Raw genomic sequence first — 18,140 nt, 5'->3', positions numbered from 1 at the left:
CACTTGGTTTCATACTGTGCAGCATGTTAAATCTCAGAGATCATTTCCCTTTACAATGACCTCATCTTGCAAACAATACTTGTTTGCTGAAGTCAACTAAGGCAACGAGCACAAGTATTGTTTTGATCTTCATATTTTGATGTTTCATGCCCCGACACAATAAACTACACACAGATCACTGTATGTCAGACATCATCACTCTCACATTTTATTCATGTTTACTTGGTGTCATCTCTCATCAGTTACACTCAGTACATGTTGCAATGATTTGTGTGCATTTTACTCCCCTGACAACGATAAAAAAAGAGCAAGTAGAAAAATCTGTACTTGTGTGAAATAAATGAAAAAGATCATATAAATCTAACTGATCTAATATTATTTGGAACAATTAAAAATAATTATCAAAAAGTGCAGTTCTGTAGAGAAAATATGATTTGCATACAATTTGCATAGATTTTACCACTTTTAAAACTATAAGAGGCCTAGATGAAACACAGAAGTAAAAAAGAGAAAGTTTCATGCTACGTGCTAAAGCATTGAGTTTAAAAAGTGACCCAAATTTTTTCTTATTGCTTTGCTTGGAGTAAAAAAAGAAAATAAGATGGGTTTTATTGAAAACTAAGACAACATTAGGAGAATTTTAATTAAATCTTTAACTGATAAATTGATTGTGTAAACTGAGTAAATAAATTGTGTATAATGTGATTCTGGTGTTTATGATTTTTTTACAGAATCATACAAAGTAATTCCAAGTTTCATGTTTTGTGCCGAAAACAAAGATTAAAACAATTTTAAAAAGCAAAGAAACGTCGTACAATAAGAATTCAAAGGCACTTTAGAAGCACAGTAACTCGAGCTGACAGCCAGTAGTACACTACGACTGACGGCCATTGTTATGACAAAAAAGGTCAGCATGTCTAAGTACAAACAGTTGATGTGATTCAGTAAACTGGATGGAAAAAGCTGGTGTGCTGGTCTCCTTACCCAGACAGTAAAACATAATTTTTTTTTTCATTTTGTTTTCCCAAAAACATTAAGTTAGAACACCTGTACGTTCCAATCCTGAGGTTTGCACAAAGCTGAGGCTTTGTTATAAAGCAAAAAACTCCTTTTTTACCAGTTTTACTTAGGTTTTTGTTTCCTTTCTCTGGTAGCAGCAGTGTTTAGATAAATTAATTTATGAATAATTACAAAGATTGCACAAATTATTAAAACCGGCCATTGATGTGTGTGTTCACAGACAACTTTTGCCAAAAATATTTGCTCTGTCCGCAGCAGATTTTTTTGTTATGGTATTTGCGTTACTTGTAGTGTTACTACAGTCATACAAATTATCTTTCTTGATGATTTAAGATATCTGGGAAAAAAAAGGCCAAACTAAAACCAGGTCCAACAAAACCACAGAGACAAAAATATAATTACCAAGTCTCTCTAAATAAACTAGATAAACACGATATATAAATATGTGCGTGTGTGTAAACAGGATTAAACAGATATTTTTTTAAAACATCCTTCCTCTTTTTTGACAATGGTCTACTTAAAGCACACTTCAAACCACCAAAAATAGGAATTAAATAACACACATTTCTAAAAACATAAAACACTTGGTTTATATGTGAAAGGAAGAGGAAGAATCTGCAGACTGCAGTCAGGGGCCATCACTTCCATCGTAGATTATGGGCTTCTCCATGGTCAGATGGTAAAAGACCTTCTTTGAAATGAACCTGTTGAAAAGACGCTGAAGTAAAACTAACAGCCAGCTTGAAGACAAAATGCAGACATGACAGCAAATACAATGATGTTTTTGTTATTTAGCTAAGCCCAAAAAATAAAAAAAAACCTTCTGATTGTTGGGTGCTTCATACCGAGAAAAGGAGTTGTCAAAGATGAGTGTGTAGAAGCCGGGGTGCCGGACTTTCAGTTGTCCCTGAATGGTTTCTTTATGGGAATTGCAGCGAGTCAGAGGAATCAGGACCTGTGAGCAGAACAGAAACACTGGTTTCAATGAAATCTCAGTGATTATGTGAAAAGCTTACCAAAGGGTTGTCTGATAAATCCCCCTTTCTCTTGGTCATTTATAATACAGTTTGATGCAATCAATAACACTCAAATGGTCAGGATTTTATGTGACCATTTATCTTTCATAGCAAGAATATATTACATTATATCTTGGAAAAAAAGAAGCTCTATTCTGTAAACTTGGTCAAAATTTTAATTCAATCAAGTTTAAAAGAGAAAAAGAAGATAAATCACATTTTAGGAAATACTAGCAGGAGCTGTCCGGATGGGTGGACGTGTGAAAATAAGATGACATGTCATAAATTATTTAAAACCCCTGACATTTTAGTGCAGGATGTGCATACTGTCGACCTGCTGTTGTTTTCCTCAGTCTATCATCTTTGAAATGACCCTGCTCTCTATCTGGGGTGTGCAGTTTCACCCTGCTGTGTGTGGTAATAACTTCTGCTTTTGAAACATAAGCGTGAGTTTCCTGCAAGCTACTTTCAACAACAACAACAACAAAATATCCAGCCTTGTGAAGTAGTTTTTGGACTTGAAAAAACTACTGACAGCAAAATATTTTGACACAAGTCAGTCCCCTTTTCTGCAAATTCTAAGAGCTCTTGTCTAGTTAAAAACATATGTCCTTTATGTGTTAAAATAACACCACAGGCAATAAGCAGCTCTACCTTTGACTGTTCCACTTGAGTCTCACTGGACTCCCGATAAACCACGCTAAAAGAGATACTCTTGGGCTCAGAGGAAAACATCCAGCTGATAGTTGGCCCACAGTTACCCACAGCAACAGTGATGACACTGTAACAGCTGGACTTGATGAAGAGCTCCCTGGAACCATCGCCAAACTGAGAAATATCATCAGTGCTGAGGGGGACAGCCATTCTGTAATGATAGTTTAAATTTTAAGGTGCATTAACCCTTACAGACCAGGAGAAATTTCAGAACTGCACCTTTATTACTGGCAGCAAAGACTCATTAATTCATGCAGGGCCTCATTAACCACACATTTATGAAACATATTAAAGCTGACACTCACGTGACTTCTCCTGATTTGAGAAGATTAATCTCTGAATCCTGAACAGTGGGAACATGCTCTTCACCAGGAGTCACATCTCCTGTGCCTCTGCAAAATTCAACATGAAAAAATCCACAGTAAGAGCAATGTCTTTATGGAGGATAGAGATATTCACCATGATTCACTGCCGGGTGTAGCCAGCACTGATCTGTGTTTCAAGATATCTTGGGGGGGTAGGTATTATGTCTATGCATTTAAATTGAACTATGAATTTTACCTGCAAATCAGTGCATGTGCACCATAATGGACAACTACTTATTTCTTCAAGTTTGATACCTTTGCAGAAATATTCTTAACCTTGACACTCACATAGATAGATCTCCACATCACTGTGAAAATATTGGAAAATGGTTTGACTGCACTGCCTTAAAAATCTGGGATAAAAGAAAAAGATTTTTATTCCAATCATACTGGGATGTCCTATACATACATGAACAAATTCCTCTCCCTTGCTTATTTACAGGCCAAGTGTATTTATGGCCATAGCTTCACTTATCTGTGCATGTAAACATACTGATTCACTGAAATACCTACACATGGCCACCCAAACCTGCCTCTCTCAGCTTGAAGGTATCTAACTCAAATAACAGTGCAGGTATCATGACGATGAGGGGATACTGTAGGTATGGAGGCTGGGATGTTTACATACGCAGTTGAGCTGATGTACGGTTATAGTTTGAGCCGGCTATTTAATTGGGCCATGTCCCCGTATACATGTGTGGGAGGGAAATCCACTTATGCACAGAAGGATGTCTGATGATGAAAAAGAAATAATATGATGTCTGAAATTCTGTCACTTTCAACTTTCTCTGAAGGAGATCATCTTCCATGTAAGTATAGCTGAATAAACTGCAGAAGTTTTTTATTTTTCTTGAATGTGGATTTGAGAGAGCAGAGCAGACTTCAGCTGCATTTCAATCATGTTTTCAGTCTTTCATGTTCAGACGTCTGACAAATGAAAGAGAAAAATATGGGAATGTGAGCATCTTTATAGCATGTGAGCATCATTTGCAGTAATATACTTATAGACTTCACTCTTTTTACACAAAAAAAAATGCAAAAAGATGCAAGTTTGGAGCATGTGCAGCATCCAGGCCCATCTACAGACGAGGCTGATCTCACCTCTAACTGGAATCAGGGTGAATTAGTTCAGTTTTAAAAGCTCTTATTTAAAAAATTTTTGGTCAGACTAACATGCTAACATCCTTTTTCAAAGCCATTTTTTCCATCCTTTTTTTCTGTCATGCAAATGTCCAGACTTAGAATGACCTTTATTATTTGCAACAACACATCATTGGCACATAAATGTTATGTTTACAATAAGAGAAGATTAAAATCAAGTACTTTAGTTTATCTACAAGCAATCAGAAGTAATTTTATTATAAATAACAATGTGATACAGAAGGGGAACAGGGAGAAGGAAAATATGTTAAAATCCTTTGTAAGTTCTACTTATTTTTTAGTTTTGTTCAATCTTCTCCTGGCACTTCCTTTATTGAAATAAGCTACAATACTTGTTTATTGTTTGTTTGTTTTTTTGGCAAAAGGCTCACAGCAGTTATGTGCCATGGAGTGTATTTATAGTGACTCAACTGTTTAATTCACTAAATGATATATATTTCCATTCTGATTTACCATAACAGATTATGGTGAATTATTGATAGTGCTGATTAAAAACGCTGTAATTGCATGAACAAAATGCTAATTTGTTTTACAGGCCAACTTTTCTCTTTGAGCTTTATTTAAGAAGCATGACTCAGATATTGACCAGCTTTACTTTGTCTTAACACACTCACATTTCCAGTCCTCCTTGGTGTCTTCGGTCTTGTTCTCCTTCCAGGGAACCTCCTGTGGTCTGAGAGGTGCTATCACTGTCGTAGACGCCATTCACCTCCTCTTCTGTGATGATATCAAAAGCTCCATCATCAGATGTATTACTAGGGTCTGAAACTGTGGGAAAATGTTTTGCTGAATTTAACAAACTAAAAAGCATAAACACAAACATACATAATGTGCAGCCATAAGTTTTGAATCTTGTCAATAAATCTTGTAAACAAAAACACAATCTAATGATGAAGAAATCATATGAACCCTATTTTTAACCAAAACTGTTGATATAAATGATGATATATGTCTTCATGTTGAATTTGATGCAAGTAGCACAATTTAAATGACTTGGGACCAAAACAATTTGATTAATTGACAGTCCGAGGTAGCCTCTGTACTCAATTTTTCCAAACAAACAAAAAAAAAGGTCTTATTTCAGTTATTTCATTCATCATTGTGGATTCATATGAGCCCAGGATGAGACTACTGTGCTTTAGTGCCATGGTTATGGCTAAAATTGTCTCCCTTCTCTTCTTGGTTGCACTATGTGACAAATAGGAGCTCATGCATGCAGCAATGATCTGCATGTACTGACAAAGTGTCCTGAGCCCATGCAGTTTTTTTCTTCTTCAGGATCAGTGAATTTTAAGAAACAGGATTCTTAAATTTTCCCAGAAATCTATCCACGCACCGAACTCTTGGCTCATCTCTCTGGGATCTGTTTTCATACACAGTCAGATTACTGACCTGCTGCCATGTAACATTATTAGCTGTGAGGAATTTGTCCAGGTATTTTTTTTCTTTTTATTGCACGTCTATTTTCTTGCCCCTGTACCAATTTTTTTCAGACAAAATACTCATCTAAATTTAAATAAGTATTTTTTTAAAAGAAAAGAAATAAAAATCTTACTTTGTATTCTTTTTTTGTTTAACTTTTTGGGGGAAGGAAAAGTAAAATATAAATAAAAACTTCCTCCTCTGGTTGTGAGGGTCACTTTATTTCCCTTTTTGTGTACTAAACTGAAAATGTGCAGCAAAGCTGTCAGTCGTTGTTCCTTAATATGAAAAGGTCAGGCTTTTCACTTCCAGCTTATTCTAAAACTGAGGCCACAAAAAAGAACAGAAAGAAACTTTGTCAAGTACACAGCTGTGAAGTCAGCAAGCTATGGAGAATGTTTTGTTTCTCTCCCAACCATCTCTCACCTGTGACCCTGGGCGTGGGTTTATATGGAGCTGGTTCAGGAGGTGGCTGAGAACCTGCTCCAGGTGGAGGTGGTCGCACATCTGATGGACTCAGCTCTGCCTCTGTGAACCTCTCCACCACTGCACTGTGCTGGGTGTAGCAGTCCCTACAGCAGCGCTCCTTCTTCCCACTGTGCTTGGTCATGACAAAGTTGTTGCTGCAGTAGTAGCAGAAGATGCGGCCACAAAGCCTAGAACATTCAAAACAAAATGATAAACATTTGTCCATCCATATCACCAAACTTTTGATGTCAGGAATGTTGCTGAATTGTGATACATTGTGCAGGATGAAAATCAGTTCAGTGTAAGTACAGTTGGGTACTTAAAAAGCCCACCTGCAGTGATGTCTGCGCAACCACCAGGTGAACTGACCATGACAGCCGAGACAGTGTGTGGCCTCCTTATCTACCAACCACCAGCGCTCCTCTGCTCGCAGTTTCTGCTCAAACTCCAGAGCGTCTGACTTTTGCCACAGAGCATCTTTGTCCCTGATGTAATTCACAAAAAAACAAAATGCATTTGCATTTAATTCACCTGGATTTTTGGAAAATATTTCCTTCTTGCATGGCTTATTTGGCTGTGTATGATGTTAAAACATTAAAGCAAATGGAAGCCGGTAGCAAAGAACAGTATTGTGCAGTGATCTTAAGCTGCCCTTCATTTCTCTGTAACTTGCTATAAAGGAGCCAGACTTTCTTATACCCTTAGTGGCCTTGAGCAATAGTTCTGCAAGCTTTCTAAACTCTTACACTAATTTAATGTGTCCATTGACTGCTTATTTTTACTTGGCATCTCTCAGCATGGTGTGCAGTGTGTCCTTGATATATATGAGGCAACTGGGCAAGTGGAGGACAAATCAGGATGTATCAAGCCTAAAAAAAAAAACTATCTACAGCAGATGAACAATTTCTGAAAATGATTACCTTAAAAAAAATAGAAAACAATAGGGAAAGGATCTGGCTCAGTACCTAAGAGATGTATTCAGCCCTTCAATTGATATATCTACTGTTGGCAGAAATGGTCTCCATTGAAACAGCTACTATCAAAGTCACTTTCAACAGAAACCATTTCTGAAGCCAATTGATAGGAAGAGAAACAGGAAGAAAAGGCTAAGCTATGCTGAATTAAACAAGAACTGAAACACACAGGCAACAGGTGTGTAAGTAATTAATCCTCCATTGAGCCTAGACCTCAACATCATTGAAGCAGAGTTGGGTGTTGACAGAGAACAGAACGAAAAGCAGCCAGCATCCAATAAAGAGTTTTGGAGAGTCTTTCAAGAAGCCTAGAGAACTATTCTTAAAGACTACTTAAAGAAATTACAAGTATGTCTGAAAGGATTGAAGAATAAAGTCAGTCATACCAAATACTGACTTTCAAGCTTGTTGGAATTGTATAAATTCCTTCTTTGCCTTAAATAATGTATTCCCATTTATATTTGCATATTTCAATCAAACACTGCACACATTTCTGGTTTAATCAGTCAACTTATAACGAAATATAAGAGAATGGGTGTTCAGGACTTTTGGAAAGAACTGTAAATATTTTTTTAGGTGATGTCTCATCTTTAGCTTAACTAAAATATCCATGTAATGTACATCAAATGAACAATAACTTTGCTTAACATGCAGAATATTCTGTAAACTGGAACAATGCAAGAGAAATAAATGAGAGCATTAATGACACAAAAGCATGAAAGATTCTGTGTGATAGGAATTGACTGATGTTTGTGTGTTTCAGCCTAAAGAGAATGAATGATGCAGAAAAAGCTATTTGTTGCTTCAACAGATGTTCTCCACCACACATTACCTTTCACTTTCTTTCCCACTTAACCTCAGTAAATTGTTTCAGGATTCAAAGACTTTTCTCCTCATCCTGCTTGTCAGACCTAATTTTCACAACCACTGTCAAGACGAGCAAATCCAGAGGACTCTTTTTAATGTAGGAACCAATTCAAACTAAACACGCCCCAATCACTATGAAAGTGCAGGTACCCTGCAAATATAACAAAGTGGTGAGAATCTAAAAAGAAAACAAAGCTGAACACTTTATTTTTTATTTTATTTACAAGCCTTTCACACAGATGTAATAGGGAGAGGTCTTACTTTATAAGCTCAATGAGGCGTTCTTCAAGTCTGGTCTTGGTTCTGTTCAGGTCATCGATCTCTGCAGTCAGCTTCAGATATTGGCTCTGCCTGTCAGCTTCTGTTGCCTTCAATTTCTGCTTCAATTCCTCACACTCGTTTTGCACAGCCAAGTGTCCCTCCTCAACACTGAATAGAGACAATAATTAGTCTACATGTTTTATTAATCATAACATAGAATTTAAAAGTATTAAAGATCATGTCTCACCTTGTTACTGTGTTTCTTAGTTGCTGAATCTCATGTTCATTCTCACGAATGGTTGCTTCTGTCTTTGAGATGTGAGCATCTTTCTCTCCAATTAGCTGAAAATATTCCTCATTCATAGTCTTTTACAAAGTAAACAAGAAAAATAGGCATCATCACATTGATACTTTTTTTTCACATAAATACTGTGATCTTGCTGATCTTGAATTTCTCATTTGAAGGGTGTTAAACAGGTTTGCTGTACAAGAGGATGTCTAGCGATAGAAACAATAAACATCAATCACTGCTGTCCAATCTAACAGCTGGAACCGTCAATAAAATCTAAAAAAACTTCCTTAAACTTGAAATTTTATAATGCAAACCTATAAACATATCAAACCACAAGGAAAATTATGATCTGAAGACAATTCAGTGAGTATATCATTTAATTTGGACCACAGCTGTTTAGCATCTCTTTACATCCTGCAATCAAAGGAAGAAAAATAGTTCTTGTAATCAAAGTTTCTCTTAAACTGTGCAAAAATTAATAAAAAAAAAAGAGAGACAACTAACTAATGAGTCTACCTCTTAATAATTTACCGTTCCTACCGAGTACCACACAAATAATCAGAATATTCCATGTTTTTGTGCAGCTCTGTCAAATAAACCTTTCAATAAAGGCAGAGGTGGTCCAAGAGTAGGTGTAAGAGATGATGCAATTTCATCTATGATAACATAAAATCACGTACTCTGCTACCACAAATTCTTACATTTTAAATTTTTCATCTCGACAAACACAAACCTCTAGTTCTGACACTCTGGCCTGCAAGTTCGACACGTTCTTCTGCTCCTCCTGCAGCTGGATTTTCCCCTTGTCCAGCTGTTCCTTCACACTCTGAAATGTGAGAGTATGTGAAGGACATTACATTTAAATGCACATTTGAAACAAGCATACATCTTTACACAATTTAATTTTTTTTCTTTTTTTTGTCTGTAGTTTAATGTCAATAACCACCAATTCAATTTCAAGGAGTTTTTACTATGGCCACAGTTTGGATTAAAAGTTAAAAGTAAAGTCTGATAACTTAATGGACTGGTTGGATATGCAGGGAAGTTACATTTCATCTAAAATAAATTATGTTAAAATTTATGATCTGTTTTCTGTTTCTGTAATATTTCACAGTGCGTCATGAATTGAAGATAATGCTGAAGGGAAAGCAAAGACATCGCGACTCATAAATGGGGTTCATGACTGCCTAGATGCACAGTACCAGTCAAAAATCTAGGCACACCTATTTATTCCTAATGAAGGAATGGGTGTGTCCAAATCATACCCCAAACTTTTGATTAGTGTTGTATTTGTCTGTATATTTGTATTATAGCCTGGAATAAACCGATGGACTAAAACACCTTCCTATACATACCCAGTCATTAAAAACTGGTTATCTTTAGTGCACTACAAGTCATGACTAACAGATTTGGTGAAACTCACCTTTATCTGGACCTGGTGATTCATGCTCTCTGAGCTCATTTGGAACTTGACAGCCTCTATCTCTTCTCGACAGCAGTCCTTGATGCTTTGCATTTGTTTCTTTGTCTTTTCCAGTTGTTCCTGAAGTTCTGTGATAGTCTCCGGAAGCGTCTCCCTCTGTGCTAACTCCTCTTGTAGATGGTTATTTTCCAACCGCAGTTCCTCTGTGCTCTCCTTCAATCGCCCCATCTCTTTCACTAGTTCTTCAATCTTAGCAGTGTTGCCGGCCGAATGTTCTCTGGCCTCCTCCTTCTCTGCGCTGAGCTTGCAGATGGTCATTCCCAACTCTGCCATCTCAGTGTTTGCTCTGTGAAGACCCTCACGGGTCTCATTGTTTTCTAAGGCCAGCCTACTGTTTTCTGCTTTGAGGGTGGACAGTTCTTCTCGCATGGCAGCTGCAGAGATGGCCAACTCAGCATAGGCAGCTGCTTCTTGATCATGCTGTTCAATGAGAGCCTGTTCTTTCCTTTTGCTCTCCATGAGCTCTGCTATGTGCCTTTGGTTCAGCGCCTCTGTTTGGGATTTAAGCTGCTCAGTAAGAGACCTGAACTCATCTCTTTGGGCATCTGTCACTTCCAGCTGTGCTTGGGATTTTAGTTTTTCCTCTTCAGATCTCTGCACCTGCACCTTGAGGTCCACGTTCTCTGCCTGGAGTCTGGACACCTCTTTCAAGCTAACCTCCAATTGGCCTTCAACCACCATTAATTTGGCACTAAAATCCTGGTTCTCCTTGGCTTGGACTGCGCTCCTCTCCAGTTGTGATACTTCCATTGCCTGCTTCTCATTTGTTGCTCTTTCAATCATCTCTGACTGTCTTGCACAAGTTGCCTCTGCAATGGATTTAGCAGTCTCAAGCTCCTTCTCCTTCGCTTCTAATGCTTTTAATGTAGACGTCAACTTAACAAGGTCCTTCTCTTTACTGCCTAACTGGGCCTCTTTGGCTTGGAGCTGCTCTTTAAGACTGGCTTCGTTTTTGTGTGCAGCTCCAAGGTTCTTCTCCAGTTCACTGATCTGCCCATGAACGTTTTTCAAGTCTGCCTGCATACGACTGAGAGCTGCTTTCACAGTGTCCTGCTCTTCTCGTAGACTCAGGTTCTCCTGCTCCAGCCGCTTTGACGTCGCCTCTGATAGCTTTGCAGCCATTGTTGCTCGCTGCAGGCTCTCATCCAGCTTGCAGTTTTCTTCACGCAGTCTCTTTTCCTTTTCATCCACTGTCATCTTGGTATCATCCAGCTGGCCTCTAAGTTGTTTCTCAGAAGCCCTTAGAGCTGCTAATTCAGCCTCAAGGGCTGCTCTGTTTTCAGTTATCTCACTTTGCAGCTCCTTCACAGTGGCCATCAGCTTCCCTTTTAACTCTGTTAGACTGGCACACTCCATCTTGTAGTCTTCCATCTCTGCTGCCTGTTTTTTGATCTTAATCTCATGCTCAGTGAGACTAGTGGTCAGTTTGTCTATTTCCATTGTCAGGCTCTGGTTCTTAGCTTCTAAATGCTTAAGTGTCTCATGGTTACAGCTTAGCTCTGCCTCTTTGCTCTGAAGCTGATGTGTAAGGGCAGCTATGTCTGCCTCTAAAGACTTTTTCAAACTTCCAGTATTCCTCTGTATCTCATCTATATCTTCCTGTGCCTTCTTTTTCACCTCTTCCAATTCCTTCTCTTTCTCCTCTTGAGATCTTTGGAGGTCCTTCAGCTGCCTCTGTAAGTTACTTACCTCTTTCTCTCTCAAAGTCAAGTCCCCCTGCAGCTTTTCAAGTGTCCTGCACTGGTCTTCTACTTTTGCCTCCAACTTGGACTTTTCCTCAGACCCTGATCTAATTAATGCTCCAAGTTTTGTTTCACCATCCTTTGCTGCTGCCTCCTTGACTCTTAGCTCCTTCTCTAACCTTTCTGCCTGCCTCTTCTTCTCCTCTATCTCAGCTACAGCCTCCATTTTCCCTTTCTCTGCCTCTTTCAAACTGTCTAACAATTCGTGAATCTTCTGTGCTGAATCAAAGTAACTCGCTGCCTGTTGGCCCTTCTCATTCAAAATACCATCCAACTTGGCCATGAGCTCTATGTTTTTGCCTTCAGCTGCTGCTAGCTTCTCCTGAAGTAAGGCCTGTTGAACATTCCTGCCTTTTTCTTCAGTCCTGAATGCTTCCACCTCTCTGGACAGGGCCTCCTCTTTCCCCTGCAGAGCCTTGAATTCTCCCTGCAAGCTCCTCTGCTCCTCTTGGGCAGCAAATGACACATCAAGCTGTCTCTGAAGCTCCACAACTACTCCCCTGAGTTCAGAGGCCTCCTCACCCAGCTGATGCACCTTATCAAGGAGCTCTTGCTGCTTAAGCTCTGACTGGTCCAGCTCCAAGCGAAGTGCTTCGACTGTGTTTACATCTTCCAAACAGGCAGGCAGAGACACATTCAGATCATTTAAAAGACCGTGTCCATAGTCAGGGCTGGAAGGAAATTCATGGGCTTGCTAGATGGTTGAAATAGAAATTAGAGAAATATGGAGGGACTTATGAATACCTATTAAAGTTATTGTAAAATGACAATGTTATTAGAGGCAACTATCTATTACCTGAGAGTAGGTGCTAGCCAGACTGTTAATACTAGAACTGCGACTGGGTGGTTTCCACATGTGGCCAGGGGAATTTGCACTTCCCAGTGTCCTTCTGTTGAAGAGAAAAAGTCAGGTATTGCAGTCATTACCTTTGGTATGAGAATTATGAGGCTTGTTCAACTGGTTTGTTAGCAAGACTTCCTGTTGATCCAGATTGTCATACAGATCAAGGACTTTCTTATTTAGCTTTTGAGACTGCTGTGCAAAAAACTGGCTGCCAAAGTTTTCATGAAATTTAACATCTTGTTTTTGTTTTTCTATTTTACTTTGATTGGGACAGTGCAGCTTAATGAACATCAGTACAAAAAAGCATGATGTAAACATGCCAGGTATAACAAATAATGCTAATTTGATAAAATAAAAACAACAATATGCAAGTAGATGAAACAAAAGTTGTCTCATTTAGTTACCTTGCAAACGTTGGCCAGGAGGCATCCAGATCAGGGCCTCTAGAAGCCACATCAAACTGGACATCATTTAACTCATACAAGTGATTGACTATGTCGACACTCAGGTGGGGCTTCAAGAAGGGGCTTCTTGCGTAGTACCAATCACTATGTGAGGAGAGGTGAGGGAAAGTTCATAGAAAACTAAAAACAATAACATTACTGTACAGAAAAACATTTCTGGCACTTTGATGTTTCAGTGGGAATAATCTACAAATATTCAGAGCTTCAAAAAGGTGATGTTTGGAGGGTTTAACATTTTTAGCCAATATTACACTGAGAATACTTATGCACAAATAGAGATGGGATGGATCAGAGTCTAAACGGCTACTATTATGTTTAATAAAGTTTCATAAACGTTCACACGAGACTGAACTTATAATAGTTATTCCAAAATTTTAAATATTGAAATGTTATCACCTATTTTATTGTCTGTTTGGGATTTTTTGTAAACACATAATATGGATGACAAGACTGTTGTTCCACAAGTCAATATTTGCTTTAGAAAAAATCCGAGGACCTTTGTATTTCCCAGGTTGATGGAGTTGAACTGAATGCTGCAGGATTCGTCCCCAATTTGAGCCACTGGAAATGAAACTACACTATTTCATTACTGTTGTTTATTTTCATTAATGTTAGTCACTGACTCTAAATCAATTTTCTTGAGTATATAGAGTAAATATCTACTGTGCAGGCAAAGAAATGGTGGACTTGGTAAGACCTACAGGTCGTTGCAATATCTTAAGAAAATTTGGGACAAACATGGCTTCACCTAAAAGGCCTTTTCATGGTGATTGATCTTGAGTTAAACACCTCACTTTTGTGTATAAGCCTATTTTAACTGGATTTCAGTTACTAAGCCTGCCCCTTTCAAATTGTGAATAGCAACTAGAAGGATAAGATGGTGGCAATAAAAGAATGAGACTTTGGTTTATCAATATTTTGTAGCACTTTTTCTGAAAATGATCAAATACATGTTTCTACATAATGTTTCTAAGTCTATCCTTTTGTTTAAAACAGTATTTTTTAACATTCTCATTCAACCTGCATTTCTACTGTATAACACACACCTATTCTGACTGGCAAATTTCCAAAAATCTAATGCTTCCTTATAGTTAACAGTTCCTTACTGCTGCAACTATTTCTCACAGAGGCAGCAAATTCTTTTAACGAGAAGCAAAATGAAGAAATAAAACACCTGATCATGCAGCACACCAGCATTACATTGAAAGCATAAATAACTAATTGAGGTTCGTTCCTAAGTTGCCCGTTCCAGGCAGCGTTTCATTATCTCTATGCTGACTATATTCTGGTTAATTCAAATTCAATGTTTGTTTTTTTTTAGATGATGGTGCTAGTCTTTATTTCTATATGAAAAACTGAACTTCAGAGGGTCTGACAGTTTTACCTGGTGACTCTCTGGTTCATCAGGCATTGCTGCAACGTGTCAGCCAATCGTTGATGGACAAGGGAGTATCGAATAAATGCGCGTCCTTTCCCCAGAGATGTCTTCAGCTAGTGAAGCAAAAAAACACATTGTTTTATACATAGCTTTAAATCAGTGCTTATTCACACTCAAAGGATACTCCATACGTCAGAGAATACAAAGAAAAACAAATGTTACATGATGGCATCTTACTGTTCACCTTTTTTAAAAATAAATACAACTATTAAATCTCCAAACTCAAAATGCAAAAAAATATGTTTCTTGCTCTTTTTTATAAATAACATTAAATTAAATAAAGGAAAAGAAAAAAGTCAAAAGGTAAACGATAAAAACCATGGCACACATGTGAGAATAACAGCAACATGGTTTTAAATCTGCATGAAGACTATATTAATATAGTCAGTATTTTCAGTCTTATATTAAAAAATCGTGGATTTCTATGCAGCAATGTAAAAAGAATATCATGACAAAGAGACCGGCCTCTTTGCTTAGGGCTTATGTGATATTAATAGTCAGTGTGCACTTAGTATTGCATTAGTAGTGCCATTATAAACAACAAAAGCACACCTCAGTGATGGATTTGACAAAACGGATACCATCATTGGCTCCTTTGATCTTAGCCAGACAGTCACTGAAGTAATCCCAGTAGTCTTTCTTGGTACCCAGAAATGTTGTCTTTTCCTTTTGGTCAAACTGAAAAAAATACAGCTGAAGTTAAAAACTGTTGAATGTTTTATTTTTTGTTTTCAAAGAAGCAAAGGACAGCAAGGATACAAAATTTACGTTGGCAGAAGTATAACCATGCGAAGTTGAGCCTTTACACAATTTTATTTTCTGAGAATAGATGGCGGGGTTTCTCTAACTAGCTGTATGTTATTTCTGTTAGTTTTTTTTTTACAGTTTCATTGGGTAACTGGGACTTATTAAGTCTGGTGTAAGCAGAATCCCACCTGTAGTAGATACTCCAGTTTGTAGGAGAACTTGTGCAGATTGGTACTGTCATCTGTAATTGGCTCCCCACTTTCCCTGTACTCCTTTGCAAGGTCTGCAACAGCCTCTGAAATTCACAGAAACACTTCAAAATTTAAGAGAGCCCACTGACAGTAACACAATTTAGTTACAAAGCAGGAAGCATCTAGATGAACCTTAGGAAATACACAAACATAATGGAAACTGTTTAGAAACTTTATGTGGAATACTTTCAGATAATACTGAAAAGAGCAACTCTTCTTCATTCACTTAATATACTGAGGCAGGATGGAAGTTCACCAGAAAAAAATCAGTTATCTTCTTTGGTACGTTTTGGCAAAACATATAGACCTGATGACCAAAAACTAACACCCATTTCAATTTTTACATTGCCCCTTATTTAAATGTTGTCAATTGGTATGTTAAAAACTTGCCTCGTATCCATCGTAAAAACTGGAAGGACACCCGTGATGGGTGCACCCTCAGCACGCTCTCCCTCTCTCGTTGCGTGCTGACACTAGTGGCTTCCATTACACTTTTACTACACAAACATGATGTCAGATGATTTCTCAAATGATCTGATAGCTAGAGGTTACATAGTTCCAGATGTAAAGACTCTACTCAAACAGAGGTGATGAAATCGCATCTAACTCTTCTTTCTTCTCTCTTCAGTCAACAAATGCACGCCACCAATCACACACACATAAAACTGACGTACCATGCAGATCTCGGATAATCCTCTGGAGTTGGTTCTCCCCGACTGTAGCCCCAGCAGCCATGGCCCCACCTCTTGCTCCCCTAGCAACGAGGGGTTACAGGGTCATATCCAGTCTGCTGAATCAGAGAATCGTAATCAGTCTGGAACAAAAGATTGTCAAGCATACTTCCAACATACTCTCTCATGTCCACAGATAGATTGAGCTGGTTCAGACAAATGCATTACACATTAATAAAAGGTCTGATGATGAATACCCTCCCATATCCTTTGCAAAAAATTTAGTCCTTAGTCCCAAAATACATATTTGGTTTATAACAATGTTCAACTGTACTGTACAGCTAATCTCAATTTCAATCCAGTTTAGTCTTCAGGTAGATAAAATGATATAAGAAATCTATTCCTTTTCACAGATTCTCATTTTCCCATAAAGTACAAATCTAGTGGAGATTTTAGGAAAACAATTGGCTTCAAGGATTGAAATATTATATATGTATATACATAAAAATTAAAAAATTGAAAATTGTTTAAAGCAAATATTCTAAAGATATGGATTTATCTAACTGTAGATCTATATTGACAAAAATTATTGCAATTATGGATCCTGACACCTTCTTTAAAGTTCAGAAGGTCACATATAAGATATTAATGGCTGACAAATGATAACACATTGGGACAAGACACTAATCCTCATTCTGTTGTTTACACCTCGCTAAATCTAGAATACAAGGGTATTCTAGAAAATGGACAAATGTTAAGTGAATGTTGAGATTAGTGCTCCTTTAACTCCAGCGCCCTTAAAACCCTAAAATGACAAAGACAAAAGCAATGACAACAATTGAATGATATTGAACATTGTTTGATTATATTTCGATTGGTTTCTAAATCATCTAATCATTCATCTAATAAATGCTTCTTAGCTAAGTAAATTACAAAAATCATGTAATAAGTATGTTGCATGGCATCTAATCAAAAGGAAAAAAGGCCGTTGAGTTGTTCATGGTAATGTCAATATTTAGCTTGCTTAGCTAAAAGCTAACTAACTCCTAATTCGATTGTAAACGATTCTAGAATTACAAGTACCCAAACTTAGCATTCGCTTATATTCTTCTTCTCTTACTTTAAACAAACAAAGGACGACGAACAAACGAACTCAGCTAACAATTTAAAGCTCATAAAATGAACTGTTAAGCCGTCTTGGTGATGTTAGACGTAGCTTTGACATATTAATCATTTGACTGACATTTAGAAAATAACTGTGACATCAGCGGTACACGATAACGTATATAATCTAACATCTTTCTAGATGGTTTCTGTAGAAAAATAACTGAGAAGTAACAACTCTGACATACTTTTAGAAATATGACTCAAGTCCAAAACAATCAACTTAGAGCGTTTAAGTGTGCATACAAAGTTGTTAAAACTGTCATGATTGACAGCAAAGTGTCCACTTACAATACCACTTGTAACCTTAGGACCAATCACTATGAGGCTGATAGGCGGGACACAGAAAGGGGCTAGTTAGGTTGCAGTAGCAGCGTAAACAGTGGGGTCATGTGATCAATGACACACACGAACGTCCTACTTTTCTTAGTTGGTTTGAAACAACACCTTGTTCATATTCTGACGCAAATCTTTAAACATTTTAATGTAATAAAACTATGTCTATCGTAAAAAACAAACAAAAAAAAACCCACAAAAACAAAAACAGAAAAAAAACAACAACAACAAATAACAACAACAACCTTGTTTTACCTATAATACGTGATGTACTGATGTTGCTATGTTATTGTTATGATTAAATAAAAGTAGCCTGACATTTAACACTGTCATTAATGGATTTTAAAATATTGGTTCCCTGGACACAAACAGAAAGTATGGATATAATTCTGTGTTATGCTAGCAGCCTTTCAGAAGTTGCTAATTGTTCGTGTTCCAAC

General features: G+C 37.5%; 1 protein-coding gene across 3 annotated transcripts; it reads right to left on the bottom strand.

Annotated features, from left to right (window-relative positions):
* Nucleotides 1-175: 175 nt before the first annotated feature.
* Nucleotides 176-17,624, bottom strand: fyco1a (FYVE and coiled-coil domain autophagy adaptor 1a). Of its 3 annotated transcripts, none has more exons than XM_042005744.1 (18): nt 17,553-17,624; nt 16,204-16,319; nt 15,467-15,573; nt 15,084-15,209; nt 14,478-14,584; nt 13,034-13,177; nt 12,582-12,675; nt 9,984-12,479; nt 9,294-9,386; nt 8,516-8,634; nt 8,269-8,436; nt 6,499-6,651; nt 6,125-6,354; nt 4,891-5,044; nt 3,056-3,142; nt 2,691-2,901; nt 1,866-1,975; nt 176-1,724 (listed from the first exon to the last, which is right to left on the bottom strand). In XM_042005744.1, the coding sequence occupies exons 2-18, from the start codon at nt 16,262-16,264 to the stop codon at nt 1,649-1,651; spliced, it is 4,536 nt and encodes a 1,511-aa protein (XP_041861678.1). In that variant the 5' UTR covers nt 16,265-16,319; nt 17,553-17,624; the 3' UTR covers nt 176-1,648. The 3 variants fall into 3 exon arrangements, with proteins under 3 accessions (XP_041861678.1, XP_041861677.1, XP_041861675.1); XM_042005743.1 differs by having other exon boundaries at nt 16,204-16,316; nt 17,553-17,623; XM_042005741.1 differs by lacking the exon at nt 17,553-17,624 and adding an exon at nt 17,321-17,388 and having other exon boundaries at nt 16,204-16,316.
* Between the last annotated feature and the right edge of the window lie 516 nt (nt 17,625-18,140).

Source organism: Melanotaenia boesemani, chromosome 14, assembly GCF_017639745.1.
Source record: "Melanotaenia boesemani isolate fMelBoe1 chromosome 14, fMelBoe1.pri, whole genome shotgun sequence".
NCBI classification, from domain to species: domain Eukaryota; kingdom Metazoa; phylum Chordata; class Actinopteri; order Atheriniformes; family Melanotaeniidae; genus Melanotaenia; species Melanotaenia boesemani.
This window is presented reverse-complemented; position numbering and strand designations above follow the sequence as displayed.

Bases quoted from the DNA above. Each gene is read 5' to 3' on its own strand.
- fyco1a (XM_042005744.1), bottom strand. From the start codon at position 16,264: ATGGCTGCTGGGGCTACAGTCGGGGAGAACCAACTCCAGAGGATTATC. The intron at 15,574-16,203 runs GTACGTCAGTTT...TGTGAATTTCAG, and splicing joins GATTATCCGAGATCTGCATG to AGGCTGTTGCAGACCTTGCA. The intron at 1,976-2,690 runs GTAGAGCTGCTT...TTCTGCTCACAG, and splicing joins CTCAAGTGGAACAGTCAAAG to GTCCTGATTCCTCTGACTCG.